The 21,688-nt window shown below is 42.4% G+C and overlaps 1 protein-coding gene across 3 annotated transcripts in view; it reads right to left on the bottom strand.

The window, feature by feature from the left end:
- Window positions 1–1,557: 1,557 nt before the first annotated feature.
- The window catches only part of aplp2 (amyloid beta (A4) precursor-like protein 2), a 223,482-nt gene continuing 203,351 nt past the window's right edge, over window positions 1,558–21,688 (bottom strand). For all 3 annotated transcript variants that reach the window (XM_043676955.1, XM_043676956.1, XM_043676957.1), the window contains 3 exons: window positions 9,198–9,269; window positions 8,655–8,810; window positions 1,558–2,284 (listed from right to left, as the gene is read on the bottom strand). In XM_043676955.1, coding sequence (XP_043532890.1) covers window positions 2,183–2,284; window positions 8,655–8,810; window positions 9,198–9,269 — 330 coding nt within the window. In that variant the 3' untranslated portion in view covers window positions 1,558–2,182. The remainder of the gene's footprint in view (window positions 2,285–8,654; window positions 8,811–9,197; window positions 9,270–21,688) is intronic.

Below are 21,688 nucleotides of genomic sequence, written 5' to 3'. Positions count from 1 at the left end.
TTATTCATTATTCTGAACAAAGTTAATCATCTCACATTGCACTGAATTTCATCTGCCACTTGTCTGCTCATTCCATCAACCAGTTTACATTCTATTGAAGTTCTACACTATTATCCACACAAATGACAATATTTACAAACTTTGTATCATCCACAAATTTTTTAAATTATGCCTTGTTCACCCAAGATCTAGGCTATTAACGTATATCAGAAACAATGGACCTAACATCCAGCCCAAATAATTTGACTGCAATTATTTCGCCAGTCTGAAAACTAATCTGTGTCAACAATGGCCTTTCCTTCAAATGACAGAAGTGTGGCCATTTGTTGCTACTCAAATACTGAATCAGGCTATGCCTACATCTAGTAGCTTTTCAACAATGTATCACACTTGGTCTGATCAGTAGAAAGTGACAAGCATGCCACAACTGTGACCTGTATTATCAAGAAGAACAAGGCAGCAAATTAATCAGAGCACCATGATATGCAAGCTCCCCTCCAAGCACACACCATCCGGACTTGCAACTATAGATTCATTCATTTAACTCTTGCTGGGTCTACATCCTGGAGCTCCCTTCTGTGGGTGTACCTGCACCACATGAAGATTCATTAGCGCCTTTGTGCATATCCAAATATTTGAGCCTCTTTTCAGATAGAATTTCTTCTCAACTCCATTTCAATCCTTCTGCCAATTACTTGAAATTACACCCCCTCATTATTGATTACCCCTTTTAATAAAGGAAATAGATCCTTCTTTATTCTAAGTCCCTCATAATTACATCTCTTTAGTACTTCACTTCCTTCCTGTATTTCACAAAACAGTTTTCCTTGTATAATGTGGTCCTCTTTGGAGGGAAATTAGCTTCAGAAGCAACAGATGACATCGAAGCAGCAAGTGAATGGCATCACAACCATTTAACACCCTTTAACATTATATACATATCACTTTTCACAGTCATCAGTCAACAATCAATGATTGGTCTACAGTCAACACAGTGTCCTTCCCATTGTTCATGTTGGGAAAAATATTCCTCAATATATTTGCCAACGTCTGTGTTCCTTGCTGAACAACTTTGGAAGAACTAAGTAAATCCAGACTGCAGCTGAAGCAGAAATTGACTCCACTCAAACACAAGAAACATGCTGTTATACCAACTGCACCACTACACATCTCATGGCCCATCTTTTTCAAGTTGCAGGTCCAAATGGTTATTCTGTATTAGTGAATACTCATGTCAAATTTATTACAAAAACTCACCTCCCAGGATGGTTACTTTCATTGCCCTTTTCTGTTTCCCACATGGACTTTGTACAAGTCCTCCTGTAAAAAGGTTCATTGAAATTACAATGCATGGGCAACATGTAAGACCTTCAACCAAATATCTTATCCAGCTAACAAATCTTGCCCAGTCCAAACCAGGCTCCCTCTCCACAGTTGGGAATGCCAGTTTGTACTTTTACCTATCCAACCAAGTAATTACACAGGTTTCTTCCCAGATCTCCTGTAACAGAACCAGGCAAAGTCAGATGTGAGAAAATACAACATGCAAGGGCGTGGTACATTTCTGGAAGTAAAGTTTATTGATGAGTTTGCCCTCAGTAGCCCTGCAAGTTGAAGCTACCACAGTAATACAACTGAAAAATGTGCATATTTTGACAAAACAAATAAGGAATGTGCAGGGGAAACAAGCCACAGGTTTTCAGAACCTCAGAAATTGCGACGTGAATTTACAATTACACAGACGCACAATGAAAAATGGAATGATCACTTCCTGGTCAGCTGCCTATCACAGTGTTAACCATTTAAACATAGATTACAGCAGAAACTCCTGCAGGTTCCATGAGATAAATCAGTACAAATCCCCTTCACATATGGTGCTCCATTAAGTAGAAATCTACAGCCTCTATTTATAGATCTTTGTGACACACAAATAAAACTGATTTACAATAATTTTAAAAAGGAAATAACTATATCATCAGGTAATAGACTTTCTTACGATTATACATCATATATATTGTATTACATTTCAAGCCCATTTAAAAGAATGGGAATCTTACAATCTACAGTAATAAGTGTTTTACACTCTGAATTGTGTATGTGAAATGGAGACCTCTAAGATTACAGTTCAGTAGTTGGAAGGTTGGTTGAATGTGTTGCATTTGGCCCGATTTAGCATCTGGTGTTAGATCTGCATCTGCTCCAGATACTTGTAGGTTGGGTTTTCATAACCATGATTTTGCATCTTGTTCAGGTGGCGCTCCTCTGGAGTCAACATGGGGTCAACCTGTAAAACCAAAGAACTTACTTATACAGAATCTATAACTCCATTTTTAGCTGTGGAAACAAACCAGAAGAGTTAAGACTGAAATTCTGAGAGAATAAGACGCTCACATACTGGCATCACTAATTTTTACGACTTTGCTAAGTTGGTATCTGAAGAACTGCTGCTGCATGATAATCGAATGGTTAAGATTTCAAACCAATAAATGATTATGAACAGATTATGGTAGATCAAGCAAACACAAAGATTTGTAATTGTTTTCGATACAAGACAGAAGTGCTTCTTTCTTTTTTATTCCTACAAAATCAAAGGAACTTTGCATGTAACAAGAACTTGTGTTTATCAAATTAACTAATTTGACTAGTGCAGCTTCTCAAATGTACCTGTTCCATTGAGCAATGCTATAAAATACACCAGTGAAATTCCCTTGAATGGTCACAATACCAAAATGACCCAAAGTGGATTGACTGTCTTAAATTTGATGTAAATAAGGTTGCGTATGTTCTGTGTACATAAACTAGAAAATGGCACAAGGGTAGTTTTGGGACAAACAGAAGACAATAAAACTGCACAGAACTTAAAATAGTGAAAGCACAACATCTCAGTTGATCTGGTGGAGCACACTCCCAGTTGGCTTCATAAAAGTGAAGGTCAGAAATGAGCAGGGTTTCCTTCTCTCAGCCTGCTTTCCCTTTCCTATTCTCTTACCTTCTTAACCCTTTCTCTCTTTTGCACAACTTGCCCCCTCCCCCACTCTCAAATATTCTCTCAGTTGGTCACTCTAGCTATCCACCAGCATTACAGATCCATTATCAAATATTTCAGATTGAACTGAAAATGGTTAAATTTCTTTTTTTCCAAGCAAGACTTAAATACAATCAATTTCCACTCATTGGCAAGGAACAGCTAGTAAATCCCCTCCACCCTGTGGTATGGCTCTCATCATCTTCACATCCTCTCTAATGCAAGAGTCTCCCTGGAAGCTTCCTATTTCCAGAGCCATGCTCCAGTCTCCCAACCCGGTTCCAGGCCTCACGCTGTTTGCTGCTTCGCCAATTACTGATTAATTCCCTCTTATGTTTGCTGCTGCTAAGTTTACTGGTTAACCTACAGCACAAAAAATTGGACAGAAAGGGCTTCTGATTGGAGGAGCAGCACCCTGTACAATCTTCCACTTATACTTAGCTGTGGGGTTAGTTAAGAAGGATTGTCGGCTAGTTTGCGATGCAGAGTAATGCCAGCAGCATGGGTTCAACTCCTGCACCAGCTGAGCTTACTATGAAGGACACTCCTTCTCAGCCTCTCCCCTCACCTGAAGCTTGGTTACGTCCTATAACAATCTCCAGTCATGGAGACCTCTCTCATGAGACATCAGTCCAGTAGGAGTGGTACAGCAACTTTATTTTTACTTACATGCATTTGAAACTCTGGCTTCAGATTAAAACTCTTACTTAGATTAGATTAGATTACTTAGTGTGGAAACAGGCCCTTCAGCCCAAAAGTCCACACCGACCCGCCGAAGCGCAACCTACCCAGACCCATTCTTCTACATTCACCCCTTCACCTAACACTATGGGCAATTTAGCATGGCCAATTCACCTCACCTGCACATTTTTGGACTGTGGGAGGAAACCAGAGCACCCGGAGGAAACCCACGCAGACACGGGGAGAATGTGCAAACTCCACACAGACAGTCCTGAGGCGGGAACGTATTTTTAAAAAAACAGAAAACAAACTTTCCACTTCAAAAACTCAGTTGGCTCGTTGGTCCAGTGGTGTCTTACATACTGCATTGACCCAAAGTGTGAGAGAGAAGTCCCAGGTTCATATCCCAGATGAAGCAGAGGTTTTCACAGTTAGCTCCCTCTTGTATTGGTTGATTAGCTCAAATGGTTACAGCGTGATACTGACCTGGTATAGCATTGCGGTTTGCAAGTGGCAGGTTCACACTGCAGGGTCTATGTTTGGCATTGCTTTTGTGCTGCATGGTAGCTCAGTGGTTAGCACTGCTGCTTCACAGCGCCAGGGACCCGGGTTCGATTCCAGCTTCGGGTGACTGTTTGTATGAAGTTTGTGCATTCTCCCCATGTCTGCATGGGTTTCCTCCCACAATCCAAAGATGTGCAGGTTAGGTGAATTGGGCATGCTAAAATTGCCCATAGTGTAGGGTATTGGTCAGGGGTAAATAAAGGGTTTGGGGGAATGGGTCTGGGTGGGTTACTCTTTGGAGGGTCGGTATGGACTTGTTGGGCCGAAGGGCCTGTTTCCACACTGTAGGGACTTTAATTCTATGTTTTTTCTGCAAATGATCCTACTTTGTAATGTTATGTAATTATTTATTTGTTATGAGAACTCTTATGAATGAATTTTAAAGTTATGAGTACAGTGTAATATACCATGATGTGTCATATGTAACCCACTGGGAGTAGGTTAGGCTCTTCCCATCTAAAATAACACAAAACCAAGTTTGACTGCTTATCTGTTGAATTTTGTAAAAATTACAAGATGAAAATTTATAAAGTAAGAATTTGAGAGCCAGAAATTTGAAGACTCAAAGATAACTTTGAAAAATCTGAAATGAAGATATGAAATTGAAATCATCCATGCTTATATTGAAAGTTAGAGAGAGAGATTGGGAAAAAGGAAACAGAAATAATACAAATGGAGACACTCATGAGTCTCAACAGGTATCCAAAAAGCAAGAGAGAAATTAGTATGAGTGGATGGCAAGATGAATAAAGGGCTCAAAAAAGAAAACGGCTTTGCTGAAGGGCACAGAGATCGAAAAAAACCCATGATATTTGTTTACTCAATATTCTGCCATTGGGAACAGATTCTTCTCATACCTTCACTAAAATCACTCCCAACTTTGCACAACTTTATTTGTCCCCTTTAACATCTCTGCTCCAAAGAGAAACACTCCACTTTCACTAATGTCTGCACTTCACTGAAGTTCCTCATCCCTGATACCATTCTTGTATATCTCCCCTGCGGCTTTACTGAGGACTTAACATCCTTCTTGAACATGGTGCCCAGCCTTGGATACAGTATTCCATCAGAGACTTAACCAATGACCAGGTTTAGCAAAACTTGTTAGTTGTGGTATTCTATCCTTCACGTCAAGCTAAAGAAACAGTTCAACCCTTTCTTGATGCAAACCTCCTGCATTTTCTCCATATTCCTGTACACCATTATCCAAATAACCATCCAATACCCTTTGAATGCTTCAATTGAAGCTGTCGCCTCCACCACATTTCCAAGCAGTGCATTTCTCATAGTAACAGCTTACTATGAGAAATGTTTTTGTCACATCATTTTAAATTGATGCCCTCTCGTTTACAAGCGGAAACAGCTTTTCCTTATCTACTTCGTCCAGGCAGCTCATGAATTTAAAAGCCGCAAGCAGGTCTCCTCTCAGCCATTCCTCTCCATGGAGAGCAGTCTCAACTTCTTCAATGTATACTCTTGGTTGAAGTTTCTCATCCTGGAACCATTCTAGTAAATTGCATTGCATGCTCTCCAATATATTTGCACCTTGTCTATAATGTGGCACCCATAACTGCCCACAAAAGTCCAGGTGAGGTCATAGAATCCCACAGCACAGAGACAGTCCCTTTCACCCAAACTAGTACATGTCAACCAAAATGTCCATCCCCTCTAACCCCATTTCCCCGCACTTGGCCCATATCCTTCTTATCTTTCCTATTCATGTATCTGTCCAAATGCCTTTTAAATGTTGTTAATGTACCCGACTCAACCACTTCCTCTGGCTGCTCATTCCATATGCATACCACCTTCTATGTAAAAACGTTGCCCCTCAGGTTTCCTTTTATTCTTTCCTCTCTAACCTCAAACTGATGCCCTCTGGTCCTCATTTCCCCAACCCGGAGTGCATTCACCCTATCCGTGCCTCTCATGATCTTACACACTTCTTTAGGATCCCCTCCCAGCTTGTCCAATCTCTCCCTATAACTCACACCCTTGATTCCTGGCAACATCCTTATAAATTTCTCCTGCACTCTTTCCAATTTAATAACATCCTTCCTAGAGCAAAGTGACCAAGTGTGTTCTGTACAACTGCAACATAATGTCCCAACTTCTATTCTCAATGGCCTGACTGAAAGACCAGTGTGCCAAAAGCCTTCTTCACTGCCCTGTCTACCTGTGACTCCACTTCCAGAGAACTGTGAATCTGAACTTCAAGATCCCTCTGTTCCAATACATCCCTGAAAGCCCTACCATTCACCATAAAACTCCCGATTTGACTTTACAAAATGCAAGACCTCACAACTTCTCAGTCCACTTCCCCAACTGATCAAGGTCCTGCTGCAATTTCTGAGAACTTTCCTTACTGTCCACAATACCGCTTATTTTAATGTCATTATCAAACTTACTAATCATTCCTGACAAGTGAGGTTTAACAAGTGTCTTGTACACATTCATAACCCTCTTATACTTTATGCCCCTATTAACAAAGCCTAGAACACTGGATGCTCTGTTCTCTTCACCAGTCCTAACATCTTCAATGATCTATGCATAGATTATCCATCATCTGTGCAATGTGTGCATAGATTATCCTTCTTCAATGATCTGTTGCAGATAAATTATACTGAAAATACAAATCATAGTGAATTCAGGGACAAAGAAGAGACAACTGAAAATTTGGAAGTTAATACTTTGAAGAGATGAACATACAGGAAATGGAGTTTGAAGGAGGAAAAGAGACACGAGTGGGAAGGGATATCAGGAAGTGTTCAGAGATGGCATTAGTCGCAACAAAACAAGTCCACTGGAGCCCAAAGTTTAAATATCTTGTTTATCTTTTCTTAAATTAACATGTCAGGGGTTCAGAATATTATTCCCCTTATTCTCCTGCTTCCACTAACAAATGTTGTTATTTTTGTTTGTTTTCAGGTTAAATTATGAAGAACTCTTCCCAAATAGTTAACATTTCTCCATATTATCTACTTCCAACGTTACTGGTTTTCATTTCGAATTTCTCCAAATTGTTTTTTTGCCTCCAATTGTAGGCGGCACAGTGGTTAGCACTGCTGCCTCACAGCGCTGGAGACCCGGGTTCAATTCCCGCCTTAGGCAACTGACTGTGTGGAGTTTGCACGTTCTCCCCGTGTCTGCGTGGGTTTCCTCCGGGTGCTCCGGTTTCCTCCCACAGTCCAAACATGCGCAAGTTAGGTGAATTGGCCATGTTAAATTGCCCGTAGTGTTAGGGGCAGGGGTAAATGTAGTGGAACGGGTCTGGTTGTGCTTCGGCGGGTTGGTGTGGACTTGTTTGGCCGAAGGGCCTGTTTCCACACTAAGTAATCTAATCTAATCTAGTGTTGCCTGACAGAATATATACTCACTTGTCTTTATTGACACAAGTAAATGGAGGGAAACATTCTCCATAATTTCCTAGAATCATTGAAGAAAGGATTGGGAAGGTGATTCAGGAGATGAGTGACAGTAATAGGGTGGTTGTTATGGGGGACTTTAACGGCCTGTACTGCGCTGTATTCTTCTATGTTCTATGTTCTAATTTCTCATACCTGTGCAGCTACCTTAAATATATCAATACAAATGAAATCAGAACTGAATAAATCCAATACTTAAGATATATTGAAAACAAACTAGCTTTTACATGTGAAATATTTTGCCACGTTGTATCACAGAGCTCCTGCCCCATACACAGCTTCCCCCTCAACACACAACTCCAACCACCCACCATGCACAGATTAGTGTGGTGGCTCAGGCAGATCTTTTACATAATGAGTGTAGGATAGTGAGTTAGGCTGTGTGTGTGGCACTCTTCCTTTATTTCTGATGTCTTAGACACACATTAGGGATTGATGTGGTACAAGATGACGCAGCCCCAAATGACAGCTTTTGAGTTCTACTTTGCCTGGAGTATACAACAAATTCAGAACCTCACTTAGAGAAACAAAGAAATGGCTGGCTCATAACAAAATAATTCAATGCCAGCAGGGAGCACTTATCAGCAAACATCTTCATGGTACCTCTGATAATGTAATTATTGACTTGGAATTGCTATATGCTGAGATGCTGGTGAGAGAGTCCATTCCATAATCAGTGGGTACTATGTGGGAAAAGCGTACAATTCAGCATTGGGTACCAGTGTGTGTGCACAGAAAGGTTGGGTGGGGAGGGCATATAGGGTAGGCAGGTGGGGTTGATCAGTGTAAGTGTGGGGATTGCATGGTGGGTGATTGGAGTTTCTGTTGAGGGAGAAGCTGTGGATGGGCAGGATATTTCACTTCCCAGTGGGAGATTCTTCTGGCATCCTTAACTTTAATCAAAATTAAGATACCGTCAAAACACAGAGACATGCAATATTAATTCAGCTTACACTGCTCACCTCTACAATGCCATGGCTGATAGTGCCATATTGCCTCTTGCGCAGCATCACCAAGCTGATGACAATTACTGTGGCTACTGCAACTGCGATCACTAACATGCCAATAAGAGCACTGCTACTTAAGCTGAAGCCATCTTGAATATTCCCATCAGTGTCCTGGAGAAGCACAAACATTTAGCACATTAGTCTATCATGGCTCTCTCCAAATTTCACAAATATTTATTATTTTAGCTATATGCTAGGAGAAAAATAAATGAATGCACACCTTTGATCAAATTAAGCATGAGCGTAATTAAAATTAGTTGAAATTGTCAAGAAAGGGCAAGTCAGACTAATAATCATATCCATTATTACAAGTCCTTTTTTAGCACAAAGATTTTGCATCAGAAGTGTACACCATTTCATTAGTAAAACATTACTTCCTAAAGCAGATACACCTGATGGAGTCATTGGGAAAAATGAGTAAAGGAAAAAACAAACTAGATCCCATAATCTGAATCAAATTTCACACAGGGTCTTCTGACCAGGAGATGCTATTCATACCATGTTGTCTTCTCCACTGACACGTTCTGCATTGAAAATCATTTCTTTCACATCAAAACTTTCATCAATCACCTGAGAGGATCAAGAGAACAACAATTAGAGTTAACACTTAGAATTCCCATGAAGCTATTCCTCCTGAGTTGTTAAATTAGCTTCAGGAATCCAAGGAATAGAAGCAGGCCATTAAGCCCCTTGAACTTGCTCCACCAATAATCAGATTCCAGCTAATCTGGAAATCAACCCATTTACACTCCTTATTGACCTTATGTTCTGGAATTCACCAACGAAGGGATAGTTTCTAGTTAGGAACATAGCAACAGGAGTAGACCATTCTGTGCCTAAAGCCTGTTCTACCATTCCACAAGATCATGGCTAAACTGTGGCCTAACTCCACATACATCTCTTTGGCCCATAACCCGTAACATTTTGTTTACAAAACCAACGCAGTTTTAAAATTAACAACTGATCCTGCATCAATTGCCATTGTGGAAGAATGTTCCAAATCTCTACCACTCTGTGTGTAGAAATGCTTCCCAAATCTCTTCTGAACAGCCTGACCCAAATTCTCAGACTCTTCCCTCTCGTTCTAGAAACCCAAAGCAATGCAAGTAGTCTTTTTCTGTTATTATCTGGAAGATTTCAATCAGATCACCCAGAGAGAAAACAGGCTTAACGTGCATAATTTCTCATCAAACCTTAACCCCTGAAGTCCAGGTATGATTCATGAAAGCTGAAACGGTGTTGCTGGAAAAGCGCAGGTCAGGTAGCATCCAACGAACAGGAGAATTGGCATAAGCCCTTCTTCAGGAATGATTCATGAAAGGCCAATATATCCCTCCTAAGGTGTAGTACCCAGAGCTGCTCCTAGTACTCAAGTGGGGTTTAACCAGTGTTTTGTATAGCTTCAGTATAACTTCTGCATTATTGTTCTCCAGTCCTCTTGATATATACAGACCAGCATTCCAATAGTGCTCTTGATTATTATAGGCCTGATAATTATAGACCAGTGAGCCTTACATCTGTTGTGGGTAAAGTGCTGGAAAGGATTTAAGATTAAGGATTGTCAACATGGTTTTGTGAAGGGTAGGTAATTAACCTTATTGAGTTCTTCAAGAAGGTGACAAAACAGGTGGATGAAGGTAAAGTGGTTGATGCGGTGTATATGGACTTCAGTAAGGAGTTTGAGAAGGTTCCATACTGTAAGCTATTGTACAAAATACTGAGTTTCAGGATTGAAGGTGATTTAGCGGTTTGGATCAGAAATTGGCTAGCTAAAAGATGACAGAGGATGGTGGTTGATGGGAAATGTTCATCATGGAATTCAGTTACCAGTGGTGTGCTGCAAAGATCTGTTTTGGGTCCATTGCTGTTTGTCATTTTTATAAATGTTTGGAGTTGGGCACTGAAGGATGGGTTAGCAAATTTGCAGATGACATTAAAGTAAGGAGAGTTGTTGGTAGTGCTGAAGGACGTTGTGGGTTAGAGAGAGACATAGATAAGATGTAGAGCTGGGCCGAGAAGTGGCAAATGGAGTTTAATACAGAAAAGTGCGAGGTATTTCATTTCAGAAGTAGTAACAGGAGTGCAGAGTACTGCGCTCTCGGTAAAATTCTTGGCAGTGTAGAAGAACAGAGATCTCGGCGTCCAGATGCATAAATCCCTGAAAGTTGCCACCCAGGTTGACAGTATTGTTAAGGAGGCATATGGTGTATTGGCGTTTATTTGCAGGGGGATTGAGTTTCGGAGCCATGAGGTCATGCTTCAGGTGTACAAGACACTGGTAAGGCCACACATGGAGTAGTGCATACAGTTCTAGTCATGCATTATAGACGCTTTGGAAAAGGTTCAGAGGGGATTTACTGGCATGTTGCCTGGTATGGAAGGAAGGTTTTATAAGGAAAGGCTGAGGGAACGGAGGACATTTTCGTTGGAGAGAAGAAGGTTGAGAGGTGACTCAATCGAGATGTATAATCAGAGCGTTAGATAGGGTGGACAGTGAGAGCCTTTTTCCTCAGATGGTGAAGGCTAACACCAGGGAATATAGCTTTAAATTGAGGACTGTTAGATTTAGGACAGATATCAGGGATAGTTTCTTTACTCAGAGTGTAGTAGGGGTGTGGAATGGCCTGCCTGCAACAGTAGTAGACTCGCTGACGTTAAGGGCATTTAAATTGGCATTGGACATATATATGGATAATAATGGAACGGTGTAGGTTACATGGGCATCAGATTAATTTCACAGATCGGCACAACATCGAGGGCCGAAGGGCCTATACTGCGCTGTAATGTTCTATGAAATCCATCTGCCATAGCTATGCCTATTCATTAAAAGATTATAGGAAACAGGAATTAGCCCCATGAGCCTTGTCTGCCATTCGTAGGATCGTGGCCAATTGGACATTCCGTATTTCCGCTTTGCTGTGTTTTCCTGTAACTTGATTCCTTTACTGCGTCATACACAAGGTCTCTGCCCCATAGCTCAGTGGCAAGGAGTTACAAAAACTCTCAACCCTCAGAAGAAATTCCTCTTTATCTCAATCTTAACTTGACACCGCTTTGAATGTGAAACTATGCCATCTGGTCCTCGACTCTCCCATGTGGGGAAACACCCTCTCAGTATTGACCCTGTCAAGCCCCTTAAGAATCCTGTAGGTTTCGATGAAATCAGATTTCATTCTTTTAATCCAATGAGTCGCGTTCCAATCTATTTAACCTTTTGCTCATAAGACAATCCCCCCATACTGGGGATCATGCCAGATAACCTCCTCTGAACTGCCTCTAATAAATAATTGGACTAAAATTACTCTCAGCACCCCAGATGTGGTCTCACTAGCACCTTGTACAGTTCAATAAAACTTCACTACTCTTATATTCCAACTCTCTTGAAATAAAGGGCAACACCCCTATAGCCTTCCTGATGACCTGCTGCACCTGTGTGCTGGACTCCTTGACAATCATTATCCCTTTGTAGTTTTACATTGTCATCTACACTGTCTTAAATGCTGCCTTACTTTGTATCATCAGCAAATCAGATATGTGACTTTCCATGCCAATATCCAAGCCGTTAATAAATACTAGGAATAATTGAGGCTCTAACATAGATCGTTGAGAGACACTACTGGTCACATCCTGCCAATTTGAGTACCTACCCATTATCCCTACTTTTTATCACCTGCCACTCAGCCAAATTCTAGCCAAACTCACTATAATCCTGTGCCCATCAAACAGTGACAGAAAAATACAGGATATAAAACAATTGCAAATGCTGGAAATCTGGAACAAAAACGGAAATTGCTGGAGGGGCTCGGCAGGTCTGGCAGCATCTGTGGAGAGAGAAGGCGGAGTGGACATTTTGGGTCTAGTGACTTCAGAACTGACAGAAAAGTTCTGGACCCGAAGGTTAACTCTGCTTTCTTCCCAAGGATGCTGCCATACCAGAGTTTCTCCAGCAATTTCTGTTCTGTGCTGCTCCACTGCAGAAACCACAGTGAAGTGTTACCAGGTGCACAGACTTTTGCATAGTCACTGAAAGACTGTTTCCTGCCAACCTCATGATCTAGCACTAGATTAATCACTGTCCCAGTAGCCTATTTCAAACATGCTGTGACTGCTCCCCCGATGGTAATTAGTTAAACGGACATATGCAGCTTAATGTGTAAGGTAATACACTATGGGAGTACAACTGGTTTTGGTATTGAGAGATCTCAGAAGCGGAAGGGAGTGGAGTTCTTTGATTCAGTGATGTTTGTCGGGATTCGAGGAGGTTTGTAACTGACTGTGCGGAAGCAGACCACTCAGCCAGTCGAGTCCATGCCGACCCTCCGGAGAGCGTCCAATCCAGACCCACCCTAATCCCCCAACACAAGCCCTGCAGTTCCCCATGGGTGACCCACCCAAACCTACACATCGTTGCACAGTGGTGGAACATGGATGAAGCAGAAGTGATGGCCCAGTGGCATTATCGCTGGGCTGTTGATCCAGGTGCCAAGTTCCGGGGTCTCATGTTCAAATCCCTCCATGACAGATCATGGAATTTAATTTTTTTTTATAAAATCTGGAATTAAGAGCCCAGTGATGACCATTGTTGGGAAAAACCCACCTGGTTCACTAATGCCCTGTAGGGAAGGACACTGCCGTCTTTACCCAGTCTGGGCCTACACGGGACTCCAGACCCACAGCGACGTGGTTGACTCCCAACTGCCCCTCTGGGCAATAAATGCTGGAGTCATAGAGTCATACAGTATTGAGGGAAAGTGGACAGAATTTTTGCTGGGTGGCCCCAGTAGGTGTCAGGTTGATTTCTCAATCTATTGTGACCCATTTGATCCTTAGCTAGATCTGTGCTTGCAGTGGCCCACTGGTTAAGGGCCTCTTTATGAGGAAGGGTGAGGTGGTAGAAAATAGGACAAGGTTTCTGGTTTTGATGCTGCCAGTTAAGTACAGGGATTCAGACACTGGATGGAGGATAGCGAAGGCGGCATTTGGTATGCATGCCTTTTACGGAAGTGCATTGAGAATGGGTTTGGGAGGTCATGTTGTGGCTGTGCAGGACATGGGTTAGGCTACTTTTGGAATACTATATTCAATTCTGGTCTCCCTACTATAGGAAGGATGCTGTGAAACTTGAAATGGTTCAGAAAAGATTTAGAAGAATGTTGCCAGGTTGGAGGGCTTAAGCTATAGGGAAAGGTTGAATAGGTTGGGGCTATTTTCCCTGCAGCATCGGTGGTTGAGGGGTGACCTTATAGAGGTTTATAAAATCACGTGGAACATGGATAGGGGAAATAGACAAAGTCTTTTCCCTGGAGTGGGGGAATCCAGAACTAGTGCGCAAAGGTTTAAGGTGAGAATCATAGCATCATACAATAATATAGCATGGAAACAGGCCCATTCGGCTCAAACTGGTCCATGCTGATCATGGTGCCCACTCAGTTCGTTCCAATTGCCCGCATTTGGTCCATATTTCTTTAAATCCCTCCCATCCATGTATCTATCTGAATATTTTTAAGATGTTGCTATTGTACCTACCTCAACCTCTTTCTCTTTTTTTGCCCGAAACGTCGATTTTGCTGCTCCTTGAATGCTGCCTGAACTGCTGTGCTCTTCCAGCACCACTAATCCAGAATCTGGTTTTCAGCATCTGCAGTCATTGTTTTTACCTCTTTCTCTGGCAGCCCATTCTATATATGCACCACTCTCTGTGTGAAGAAGTTGCACCTTAGATCCTCAAATTTTTCCCTAAACCTATGCCCTCTAATTTTCAATTCCCCATCCCTCTGAAAAAGACTATATGGATTCATCCGATCTATGCCCCTCATGATTTTATACACCTCAATAAGGTCACCCCTTATTCTCCTACATTCCAAGGAATAAAGTCTTATTCTGGCCAACCTCTCTCAATAACTCAGGCCTCCTGGTCTTGGTAACATCCTTGTAAATCTTCTTTGCACTCGTTCCAGTTTATTTACGTCTTTCCTATAACAGGGTGACCAAAACTGTACACAATACTCCAAGTGCAGCCTCACCAACAACTTATACAATGGCAACATAACGTCCCAACTCCTATACTCAATGCCTCGACCGATGAAGGCCAGCAGACTAAATGTCTTCTTCACCATCCTGCCTACCGCTGCTTTCAACAAACTATGTACTTGTATTCCACAATACTCTTCAGGACCTTACCATTTACTGTATAAGTCCTACCTTGGTTTCACTTTCCAAAGTGCAAACCTCAGTTATCTCGATTGACCGATGAAGGCCAGCAGACTAAATGTCTTCTTCACCATCCTGCCTACCTGTGTCGCTGCTTTCAACAAACTATGTACTTGTATTCCACAATACTCTTCATGACCTTACCATTTACTGTATAAGTCCTACCTTGGTTTCACTTTCCAAAGTGCAAACCTCAGTTATCTCGATTGAATTACAACTGCCAATCTTCAGTCAACTTCCCCATCTGATCAAGATCTCTCTGTAATTTTTGATAAGCTTCCTCACTATCAACTATACCTTCTAATTTTGTATCATCTGCAAACGTACTAATCATGCCTTGTACATTCATATCCAGATCATTTATGTAAATAACAAATACCATAGGTTCCAGCACCAACCCCTGTGGCCTTCAGTCTGAGAAACAACCGTTAACCATCATCTTCTGCTTCCTACAACTGAGCCAATTTTGAATCCAATTAGCTATTTTCTCTCTGGATACCATGCCACCTAACTTTCTCGACGAGCCCGCCATGTCGGATCATTGGGGGGTGGGGGGAATTTAAAAGGGAGACCGGAAACATAGAAGACAGGTGCAGGATGCGGCCATAAGATAAGAATGCATGGAGTTGCGGGGAATACACCCGCATGGATAGAGGACTGGTTAACCAATAGAAAGGAGAAATTTGGGATAAATGGGTGTTTTTCTAGTTGGAGATCAGCGGTGAGCAGGGTGCCACAGGGGTTGGTGTTGAACCTGCAACTGTTCATCATATATATAAATGAGTTGAATTAGAATCACTACACGTGGAAACAGGTCCTTTGGTCCAACAAATCCACACCGACCCTCCGAAGAGTAACCCACCCACATCTATTCTCCTACACTATTATCCGATATTTACCCCTGACTAACCTACACATCCCTGAACACCATGGACAATTCAGCATGGCCAATGCACTTAACCTACACACCTTAGGGCTGTGGGAGGAAACCGGAGCACCGGAGGAAGCCCACGCAGACAAGGGAGAATGTGCAAACTCCACACAGCCAGTCGCCAGAGAGTGGAATTGAACTCGAGGCCCTGGCGCTGTGAGGCAGCAGTGTGTACCACAGCCGCCGTGCCGCCAAGAAGAAGAAACTGAGTGTAACGTAACTACGTTTGCTGATGCCACTAAATTGAATGGAAAGACAAACTGTGCAGAGCACAGAGGGTCTGCAGAGAGATTTAGATAGATTGAGTGAGTGGGCAAAGTCTGGTAGATGGGGTATAATGTTGGCCAATGTGAGGTTATCCACTTTGGAAGTAAAAATTGGAGGTCAGAGTATTATTTAAATGATGAAAGATTGCAGCATGCTGTTGAGCAGAGGGACGTAGGAATGCTAACACATTAACTGCTAAAAATTGATGTGCAGGTGCAACAGGTAATGAGTAAGGCAAATTAAATATTGGCTTTCACTGCTAGAGGGACTGAATTTAAGAGCAGGGAGGTTCTGTTCAATTGTACAGGTGTTCCTGAGTGTTGTGCACAGTTCTGGTCTTTTGACATATACTGGCTTTGGAGGCAATGCAGAGGAGGTTCATCAGGTTAATTCTGGAAATAAGGGGGTGACCCTATGAAAAGAGGATGAGCCATCTGGGACTGTATGCGCTAGAATTTAGAAGAATGAGAGAGGATCTTATAAAAACATACGAAATTATGAAAGGGACAGATAAGATAGAATAGGGCAAGTTGCTTCCGCTGGTGGGCAAGACTAGGACTAGGGGACATGGCCTCAAGATTAGAGGGAGTAGATTTAGGACAGAGATGAGGAGGAACTGCTGTTCCCAGAGAATAGTGAATCTATGGAATTCTCTGCCCAAGGAAACAGTAGGGGCAGCTTCAATAAACATATTCAAGACATAGTTGAACGGGTTTTTGCATGGTAGGGAAATTAATAATGCAGGTAGGAGGAGCTGAGACAATAAATAGATCAGCCATGATCTTAATGAATGGCGGAGCAGGCTCAGCTGGCCAATGGCCTATTCCTGCTTCTATTACTATGATACGGCCATTTGAGCCTGCTCCGCCATTCATCATGATCGTGGCTGATCGTTCAACTCAGCAGCCTAATCCTGCTTTCTCCCCATAACCTCCCATTCACCCCAAGTGCTATATCTAGCCATCCCTTGAATACATTCAACGTTTTGGCATCATCCAGTTCCTGTGGTAAAGAATTCCACAGGCTCACCACTCTTAGGACGGAGAAGAGGGGACATTTCTTCACCCAAAGTGGTCTAACCCAAATCGTCAGACTGTGACCCTGGTTCTGGACTTATCCACCATTTGGAACATCCTCTCTATCTAGTCCTGTTAAAATTTCATAAGTCTCTATGAGATCTCTCTAATTCATCTAAACTCCACTGAAAACAATCCTAACCTAGTCAATCTCCTCATACATCAGTCCCGCCATCCCTGGTTAACCTTTGCTGCTCTTTCTGGAGTGAAGCAGCAACCTTGCTCAGAAAAGGAGATCAAAACTGCACACAGTACTTTAGGTGTGGCCTCACCAAAGCCCTTTACGACTGGAACAACACATCTCTGCTCCTGTATTTGAAATATTTCGCAACAAAGGCTAACATGCATAGAACATAGAACAATACAGCGCAGAACAGGCCCTTCAGCCCTCAACGTTGCGCCAACCTGTGAACTATTTTCAGTTCGTCTCCCGACACTATCCCATCATCATCCATGTGCTTATCCAATGATTGTTTACATCTCCCGAACGTGGCTGAGTTGACTACATTAGCAGGTAGAACAGTCCATGCCCTTACCACACTCTGAGCAGAGAACCTGCCTCTAACATCTGTTTTGAATCTATTACCCCTCAATTTGAAGTTATGACCCCTCGAACAAGCTGATTTCATCAGCCTAGGAAAAATAACTTTGTCTCCGTTATCTAATCTTCTGATCATCTTGTATGTCTCTTATTTGGAAAGGCAAGGACTGATTCGGGATAGTCAACGTGGCTTTGTGCGTGGGAAATCATATCTCACAAACATTGAGTTTTTTTAAAGAAGTAACAAAGAAAATTCATGAGGGCAGAGCAGTAGATGTGATCTATATGGACTTCAGTAAGGCGTTCGACAAGGTTCCCCATGGGAGACTGATTAGCAAGGTTAAATCTCATGGGATACAGGAAGAACTAGCCATTTGGATAGAGAACTGACTCAAAGGTAGAAGACAGAGGGTGGTGGTGGAGAGTTGTTTTTCAGACTGCATTTTGGGAAAGCAAATCTTAACAGGACTTATACACTTAATGGTAAGGTCCTAGGGAGTGTTGCTAAACAATGATACCTTGGCGTGCAGGTTCACAGCTCCTTGAAAGTAGAGTCGTAGGTAGATAGGATATTGAAGAAGGCATTTGGTATGCTTTCCTTTATTGGTCAGTGTTGAATACAGGAGTTGGGAGGTCATGTTGCGGCTGTACGGGACATTGTTTAGGCCGATGTTGGAATGTTGCGTGCAATTCTGGTCTCCTTCCTATCGGAAAGATGTTGTGAAACTTGAAAGGGTTCAGAGAAGATTTACAAAGATGTTGCCAGGGTTGGAGGATCTGAGCTACAGGGAGAGGCTAAACACACCATATGCCTTCTTAACAGCACTATCCACCTGGGTGGCAACTTTCAGGGATCTATGTACATGGACTCCAAGATCCCACAGCACATCCACACTACCAAGAATTGTTCCATTGACCCAGTACTCTACCTTCCCGTTATTCTTCCCAAAGTGCATCACCTAACATTTAGCTGCATTGAACTCCATTTGCCACACCTCAGCCCAGTACTGCAGTTTATCCAAGTCTCCCTGCAACCTGTATAGCATTCTACACTGCCTGCTGCACCTGCATACCTACCTTCAGCGACTGGTGCACAAGGACACCCAGGTCCCACTGCACACTCCCCTCATCCAATTTATAGCCATTCAGGGAATAATCTGCCTTCTTGCTTTTGTTCTGAAGTGAGTAACCTCACATTTATCCAAATTATACTGCATTTGCCATTGATTTGCCCCCTTACTCAACCTGTCCAGATCATGCTGAAGGATCTCTGCACCCTCCCACCCAAAGTGGTACCATCTGCAAACTGTGGGGTAACTTTTCCACACAGAGGATGGTGTATGTACAGATTGAGCTGCCAGAGGAAGTGGAGGAGTTTGGTACAATTACAACATTTAAAAGGCATTTGGATGGCTACATGAATAGGAAGGGTTTAGAGGGATATGGGTCAAATGCTGGCAAATGGGACTAAATTAATTTGATATCTGGGCAGCATGGACGAGTTGGACTGAAGGGTTTGTTTCCATGTTGCACAACTCTATGACTTTAAGTAAATAACTTGCCCTCAGTTCTATGGGTTAAAAGTTTATGTGGGATTTTATCAAATGCATTTTGGATATCCATAAAAACAGCATCCACAGATAGTCCCTTGTCCATTACCTTAGTCACCACTTCAAGAGATTCATGGAGTTTTGTCAGGCATAACCTACCTGTCATGAATCCTTGCTGGCTCTCCCTGATTAACTGAAAATTTTCAAGATGTTCAGTTACCTCATCCTTGATTATAGACTCCCAACAATTTTCTCACCATAAATGTTAGGCTAATTTGTCCATTTTCCTCTATTGACCTTCTTATAAAAGCAGAGTGACATGTAAATTTTCCAATCCAGCGGGAACTCCTCAATCCAAAGAACTCTGGACATCTACAAAGTCCCCCCCTTCCACTTCCTTTAATATCTTCAGAAGGAAACCATCATGTCCTGGGGATCTGTCACTCTCTAGTACCATTAATTTCCTCATTATCAATGTTCTACTTATGTTAATTTTGAATATTCTGTGTCTAATCCACTATTAGCTTCCTCAGAACTTAAGAGTCATAGAAATGTACAGCACGGAAACAGACCCTTCAGTCCAACTCGTCCATGCCGACCAGATATCCCAACCCAATCTAGTCCCATTTGCCAGCACCCGGCCCATATCGCTCTAAACCCTTTCTATTTATATACCCATCCGGATGCCTTTTAAAAGCTGCAATTGTACCAGCCTCCACCACTTCCTCTGGCAGCTCATTCCATACGGCAAGGTACCTTCCTTTTTATTATAAATAATACTGCAAAGTAATTATTCAACATGTCTGCCATTTCCCTGTCGCCTCAATTTTACATATCTCACGGTGGTTCAGTGGTTAGCACTGCTGCCTCACAGTGCCAGGAACCCGGGTTTGATTCCCGCTTCGGCCGACTGCCTGTATGGAGTTTGCACATACTCCCAGTGTTTGCGTGGGTTTGCTCTGGGTACTCCGGTTTCCTCCCACAATCCAAAGATGTTCTGGTCAAGTGAATTGGCCATGCTAAATTGCCTGTCGTGTTAGGTGCATTATTTAGGAGTTAAATATAGGATAGGGGAATAGGGTAGGGTGGGTTACTTTTCGGAGGGTCTCTGTGGACTTCTTGGGCCGAAGGGCCTGATTACATTAGATCGGATTCCCTACAGTGCAGAAACAGGCCCTTCAGTCCAACAAGTCCACAGAGACCCTCCGAACAGTAACCTACCAAAACCCATTCACCTACTCCCTACTAATGCACCTATCACTATGGGCAATTTAGCGTGGCCAATTCACCTGATTCGCACATCTTTGGACTGTGGGAGGAAACCGGAACACCTTGAGGAAACCCACGCAGAGACTGAGGATTCTGGGCAATCCAAGATGGAGGACAGGAAAAATTTCTGGCTGTAAGAGCTGCTCCTTTTTTTTTTTGAGGTATTTTAGGTGTTGGAGGTGATTTCCTCGAATTCCAGGAACAGCAATTACTGTTTTATATGCTGTTGCATTGTTTTGGAACTTTGGAAAAAAAAGTCAAAACAATTGCAGTTTAAAAGGGAGAAGAGCAGACAAAGGAAGTACATGGTGAGGACAGTGTAGGAGAGAGAGAGAGAGAACCTGCACAGTTACCGCCTTTGCTGTTTAAATTCATGTATCGCTGCATATCGGAGTGCATCTGGGAAAATTAACAAACGGTGAAATTCACAACTAATCTTGGAGGAACTATTGGGTGAAGTTCACAGCACAGAATCAGATAAGTTAATTGTTGTTTTAAGTCTGTCCAAGAGAAAGGCTGCAGTCGTGAGTACAGTGGGTTCTTTCTTGATTATATGTTTTTGGAGATAAGTCTCTTGATTAACCTTAAAATATAAGCCATAGCTATTAATTTAACCTGGGGCAGTGTTTGCAGAGAAATAAGACGGTGTTATTTTCTGGGTCTGTAGATTGTGAAGGAGTAAAAGTGGCCTTTGCAGTGATATGTACTTGTTGTCAGATGTGGGAGTTTAAAGAGTGTTTAAGGGTTACTGCGGATTAGATCTGCCATAAATGCTGTTGGATGCGAATCTTATCAGATCGAGTGGATCGGTTGGAGAGACAGATAGAAGTGATGAGGAATTTGCAACACCAACCGTATATGATAGATGGCAGTTATAGGAAAGGGAGAAAAGTCTCAGATACAGTCACATAGATGGTTAACTCCAGGAAGGGTAAGAAAGGACAGCACTTAGGGCAGGAGTCTTTTGTGGATATTCCATTTCAAACAGGTATGTTGTTTTGTAAAATGTAGGGGGTGATGGATTCTCAGGGGAACACAGCACGAACAGCTAAGTTTCTGGTATTGAGACTGGCTCTAATGCAATGAGGGGTAGGTTGGCTTTCAAGAGAGCAATTGTATTAGGGGATTCTGTAGTCCGAGGTACA

This window comes from Chiloscyllium plagiosum, chromosome 35, assembly GCF_004010195.1.
Source record: "Chiloscyllium plagiosum isolate BGI_BamShark_2017 chromosome 35, ASM401019v2, whole genome shotgun sequence".
Lineage (NCBI taxonomy): Eukaryota > Metazoa > Chordata > Chondrichthyes > Orectolobiformes > Hemiscylliidae > Chiloscyllium > Chiloscyllium plagiosum.
The sequence above is the reverse complement of the archived record's forward strand: the minus strand, read 5'-3'. Positions and strand labels throughout refer to the sequence as shown.